Genomic DNA, 5,761 nt, shown 5'->3' with positions numbered 1-5,761 from the left:
AGGAGGATGATCTTGGCTGAGCCACCTAGAGGGGGAAAACAAGGACAAACGTGATTAATCTTACAACAATATTGGGTTAAACAACGCGCTGCCTCAGAATTACAAAGTTCTATTTGACATTTTTGGGCTGTTTTCAGATACTAAGACCACGAGATCAGAAGGCAAAGGTTCTGTCTGCTCTATCAAAGCGGTAAAAATAGTCGGGGTCGTTTTCAAGATATTCGAAGAAATGCATTCGAAAAGGCTTGAAAATTGTGAAACTCAAGAATTTTGACTTCAAATTTTCCCCCAAAAAAGATATTGGGCAGATTCAACTAATTCTGGGGTACTCTCTCTCTCTCTCTCTCTCTCTCTCTCTCTCTCTCTCTCTCTCTCTCTCTCTCTCTCTCTCTCTCTCTCTCTTCCTCTCTCTCTCTCTCTCTCTCTCTCGTTCTCTCTCTCTCTCACTCTCTCTCTCTCTCTCTCTCTCTCTCTTTCTCTCCTCTCTCTCGCTCCCTCTCTCTTCCTCTCTCTCTCTCTGTCTCACCTCTCTCTCTTTCTCTCCCTAGCTCGCTTCGCGCTCTCTCTCTCTCTCTTTCTAGTTCCCTCTCACTCGGTAGCTCTATCTCTCTCTCGCTCTTCCTCTTTCTCTCTCACAATGTCCCTTTCCTTCTTGCATATTTGGTACTCAACTGGTTAAGTCAAATGTACGGGTAAACCACGTGCTAACCACAAGTTTCCCTCATAAAGAAGTACATACATTTTGTGAGTTCATTTCTGCATTAGTAGGTTAATATTTGCTGCTCTGGGGTCATAACCCTGTAACATGCTTTAAGTTTAATCTACAGAGACAAATAGGTCTTTTCTCACCTAATTTGAGACTCAGAGTAACGTCCAGATTCACAAGCTCCACTAGCAGGACATGGGTGCCTGGATTACTGAACATCTCGCTTGAGTGTCTAATTACCTAGCCAGGGTATCAAAGACGTATAACCAAGAATCTTTAGCTCTCTAACCCCCTCCCCCCCCCCCCAAACGTTTTCGAATCAAGTATATTATAAATGTACAATCTTAGTTCTGCACCTCCATTCCCCTTTTCGAACCAAGTGTCTTATCTGCTGTATCATTCCCTTTCGATTAAGGGCTGGTGGGGCACCTAGAAATCGTGTTTTGGTGTCAAATTATGCAAATTGGGGTTATTACATATTATAGTACCTGGACATTTCCTGAACAATATCCACAAACGTATGTTAGCTTTCCTACACCCTAAAGCAGTGTTTTTGTTCCAGATTTTTCTGCGAAAGCACATGTTTTGCAGCCTTTTCTTACCTTAATCGGTTATTTTCTCACAATTCTATTTTTTCACACATTATCCATTTTTTCTGCTCTGTTTCTTGTTCAATTTCAATGTAACTTTCACAGGATAACAACAACACCTAGTTCTAAATTTTGGCTTTTGAATTTTCGATAAATGGAGTAGTTTTTTATTTATGGGCTTAGAAAGCATGACTTTTCCATTTTTATCAATTTTTGGCAAAAACCCAAATGTAAAAATAAAAACTAAAGCATATATATAAAATTCAACAAGCCAAATTTAAGAGCTACATATTTACTGTTGGCAAACCACATTATAAGTGAATCAGTTAATAAATAAGGGAATAAAATGGGATTGAAAAAGTATACAAAATCCAATATGGCCGCCATTTCCATAGCAGCCAATTCACAATATACTTTTTGAACTATTGATTTCAAATCCCCAATAACACACGATGTCCCACAGCAAATATGGGCACTCTAGGCCTTGTAATAGCCAAAATAGACCTCAGGTGCCCCACCAGCCGATTCAAAGGCCAAAGCTCTGTGCCCCCACCCACCCTCACCCCACTTTACCACTTTCAAATCAAGAATCATACCTCTTTATCCCCACCCCTTCCGACCCCAACACACACACACACACACACACACACACACACGCACACACACACACACAAACACACACACACACACACACACACACACTCAATCGAGAGCTGAACCTCTCCGGCGGGTTTGGTTGGTGCGCGCCAAACGAAAAACACAACATTTTATAATTCAAGAAATTAGCTCTGTCCCCCTCCACTCCTCCCCAACTCCAAACCCTTTTTTCAAATTAAGAATCGTACCCTTACCCTCCCGTTGCGGCACTGGAAAGCAAGCCGAAGGACGAAGGAGGCCAACATGTTCAGAGAGGTGACTCACTGTTGTCTAGTACGTCTTGAAGAAGCTGGCCTTCTGATATCCAGGGAGTTCAACATCTACCATGTCGCGAGCCTCACCGGCCACTTGCGGACCTATAGAAAGATAAAAAGAAATACAAATACACGTATAGATCTAGATCTGGTCAAAAATGTTCAAGACATTCATCCGTTGTCGGGGGAAAAAATGTTAAAATAGACAGGTGAATACCTTGGACGGTATCCTTATAATTGCTTTAAAAACGTAAAAGGTGGCGAGGGAAGCGGGCATTTGTACAGGTGATTGTCTTGGACAGCAGACCGTTAACACAGGTTCGACTGTACAGGGTTTCTACATCAGTATAATTTTATAAAATACTTCTGTATTTCTATCTACGTTGGCCCAATTGGTATCATTCTGGACTTCCGAGCGGATGGCTGTGGTTCGAATCCTTGACTGGACGTTCTAGAGCTCGGGCTGTTTCGTGGAGTTTTCAAAGCTCTAAACCTATTTGACTCGATCCTATCGGAGATGGACGTTAAATTCGAAGTTTCTGCCTCTTAAATAAATTATAGTGTTGATAGGGGCATGGAAGGGAAGCTTCACTTAGACATTTTAAAATGTCATGAAATTTGCTGTAAACTTGAGATACAAGAATTGTGAGAAATTTAAGTTCTTAAAAAGTGAGAAAATTGCTTCACACTTTGGAATGACAAATATAATGATATGTACAGTAAGTAGCAAAACACCGAAAGTCATATTAAAAATGGTTATATCATCAATGTCTTTGTCTTACTCTGTCTGTCTGTCTGTCTGTCTGTCTGTCTGTCTGTCTGTCTGTCTGTCTGTCTGTCTGTCTGTCTGTCCATCATCTCCTCTACATTCTCACACACACACACACACACACACACACACACACACACACACACACACACACACACACACACACACATACACACACACACACATACACACACATACACCATGACGTTTGCGATAATTTCAAACTGATCCTTCAACTTCTTGACAAATCCTCTATCCATCTATTTTTTAAATCTAAAACAGCGTGAGTTTTATACGTTTTTCACCACAGGGGTGTTATTATAGATCTCACCTTCTAATTAACTAATTCCCATCTCTGATAGGATTGACGAAGGCAGGTGAGCGGAGACCAACAAAACTCTGAAAGAGATTCATATGTAGTTGACACATGCCTGAGATTCAAACTAAGGTTGCCTGCGTTGCAGTCCAGCAGATGGGATAACGACATACCCAGATCTACCCGTTAGCTCACAATTTAATGAATGAAACGAGTACCCAAAACTGTATTAAGCACATCAAACTCACGCTGCATCTTTCGTCATCTGGCATTCCATCAACCTGTCAAACACTTTATCTATTGTTATGACAGAAATCTGTCCGTCTGTCTATTCAACCCATCGTCCATATTACAATATGTCTGTCTACCTATATAAACTAAATGAGTACACAAACGTGTCCCCAGTACATCAACCCCTAGTTGCATTAACCATTGTCTTTCCGTCCCCTCACATACAAGACACTTTGTCTGTCCATTTACTGATTGTCTTTCGATTTACCCCCACCCCTCCCTTTTTTTCTCAACCCGTCTATTCTGTCTGCGTAGGGTAGGTGTCTGTCAAGCTATTATTTATTTATATGGGCTAAATTCGTCGACAACACAAACCTGTGCCCAGAGCAACAATGACAAGTTCTGTGTCGTCCACTATGGAAGGCACGACGACCTTGTCATATTTTGTGCACGGTGTGCCGTCGTTGCACACTTGTGCGTATTTGATGTCAGGATACAGAGACCTCAGGCCGTCCAAGGGCGTTTGGGTGAAAGACGGATCCTGTTTAGGGGAATAGCCTCCAAAGATCTGTCTTGTGTTGTTAGCCATTGGCCCTATGATCTGAGAAGGGGAAGGTCAATCATACATATTATAATGATAATAGATGATAATAATAATAATAATAATAATAATAATAATAATAATAATAATAATAATAATAATAATAATAATAATGATAATAATAATAATAATAATAAATAGTATTTGTATACGCGTATCCCCGCTCGAAAGCAAGCTCTATGTGTTTTACATACTGTATTATTACCCCACACTCCTTTATGGATCTGAAACATGGACCTTGTACAGCTGACAAGAAAAGCGCCTTGACATTTTCCATCTCAGATGCTGCCGCAAAATCTTAGACATTTCGTGGCGCGACAAGCTTACAAATGTTGAAGTGTTGGCACGGGCAAACCCCCCAAAGCATGACAACCATCCTGTGTTTAAAAAGATTGAGATGGCTGGGCCATGTCAAAAGAATGGACGACAACCGGATTCTGAAGCAACTTCTCCATAGAGAACTTGCCCAGGGAAAGAGACCAAGAGGAAGACCAAAATTGAGGTACAAAGACACCTGCAAAAACAGCTTATCTAAGCTTGGAGTAGATGTTAGCATCTGAGAAGAAATAGCTGAGGACAGGAAAACATGGAGGAAAATGATAAAGGAAAGAACTATAATGCTAGAGAGCAGCCGTAGATACAACCAGGCTGAGAAGCGCCATGGACGAAAGAAAAACAGCGGAAATACAGAGCTTCAATCTATGCCACTGACATGCAAGCACTGCCACAGAATCTGCGCTTCAAACATAGGAAGAATTATCCATGAAAGAAGCTGCATGAAGACAACCTTGAGACCATCTTAAGCTAAATTGACCGTCTGAATAGATGAAAAGAGCCATATATTACCTCAGCAGACCATAGAACACTCAGAAATATTCTTAGCTTCACGGAAAGCATACAGTGCAAGAAGGTGATTAAGCGGTTAAACACTAACAAACTAACAAGATATTTCACTGTCTTTAGCTGGGTAGCCATTCCAACCTGGGTGAAGTCAGGAAAAGTTGTGTAAAGTGCTTTTCCAACGGATACAGCTTCGAGTCCCTGACGGGATTTGAACCCAGAACCTTACGATTGTGAGTCCGAGCGCTTAACCACTAAGCTACCGACGCCAAAAGACGCCTAATCGTATAAGACAAGATGAACCTTTACAATTGACAGAAGGAAAACTATTGTTTTTTGTACTTTTTTGTTTGTTAATGTAAGACGCAAATAAAATCAGACACGTCTCTTGATGTAGGTCCTCAGTTCATTTGAAGCTATGGAATTGCAGGATCTCTCTCTCTCTCTCTCTCTCTCTCTCTCTCTCTCTCTCTCTCTCTCTCTCTCTCTCACACACACACACACACACACACACACACACACACACACACTCTCTCTCTCTCTCTCTCTCTCTCTGTGTCTGTGTCTGTTTCTCCCTCCTTTCTGTCTGTCTGTCTGTCTGTTTGTCTGTATGTCTGTCCGAACGTCCGCCCGGGCGTCCGACCGTCTGTATGTCTGAGTGACTGTCTATCTGTCTGTCTGCCCCCCTCCTCCGATCTCACCCTCTGTATATGAGTGTGCGTGTCGTGTGTGAATCGATCTGTGATAAGATCAAAGTTGTTCTATAGAGCGGGCTGGGGAATGTGTGGTGGGGAATG

At 41.7% G+C, this 5,761-nt stretch overlaps 1 protein-coding gene across 1 annotated transcript in view; it reads right to left on the bottom strand.

Moving 5' to 3' along the window:
• LOC101862734 (xylan 1,4-beta-xylosidase) overlaps positions 1 to 5,761 on the bottom strand; it is a 19,364-nt gene that overhangs the window by 4,533 nt on the left and 9,070 nt on the right. The window contains exons 8-11 of the mRNA XM_035970282.1: positions 3,899 to 4,124; positions 2,231 to 2,309; positions 1,585 to 1,591; positions 850 to 946 (exon numbers count right to left, since the gene is read on the bottom strand). Coding sequence (XP_035826175.1) covers positions 850 to 946; positions 1,585 to 1,591; positions 2,231 to 2,309; positions 3,899 to 4,124 — 409 coding nt within the window. The remainder of the gene's footprint in view (positions 1 to 849; positions 947 to 1,584; positions 1,592 to 2,230; positions 2,310 to 3,898; positions 4,125 to 5,761) is intronic.

Source organism: Aplysia californica, unplaced genomic scaffold (genome assembly GCF_000002075.1).
Source record: "Aplysia californica isolate F4 #8 unplaced genomic scaffold, AplCal3.0 scaffold00246, whole genome shotgun sequence".
Classification (NCBI taxonomy): domain Eukaryota; kingdom Metazoa; phylum Mollusca; class Gastropoda; order Aplysiida; family Aplysiidae; genus Aplysia; species Aplysia californica.
The sequence above is the reverse complement of the archived record's forward strand: the minus strand, read 5'-3'. Positions and strand labels throughout refer to the sequence as shown.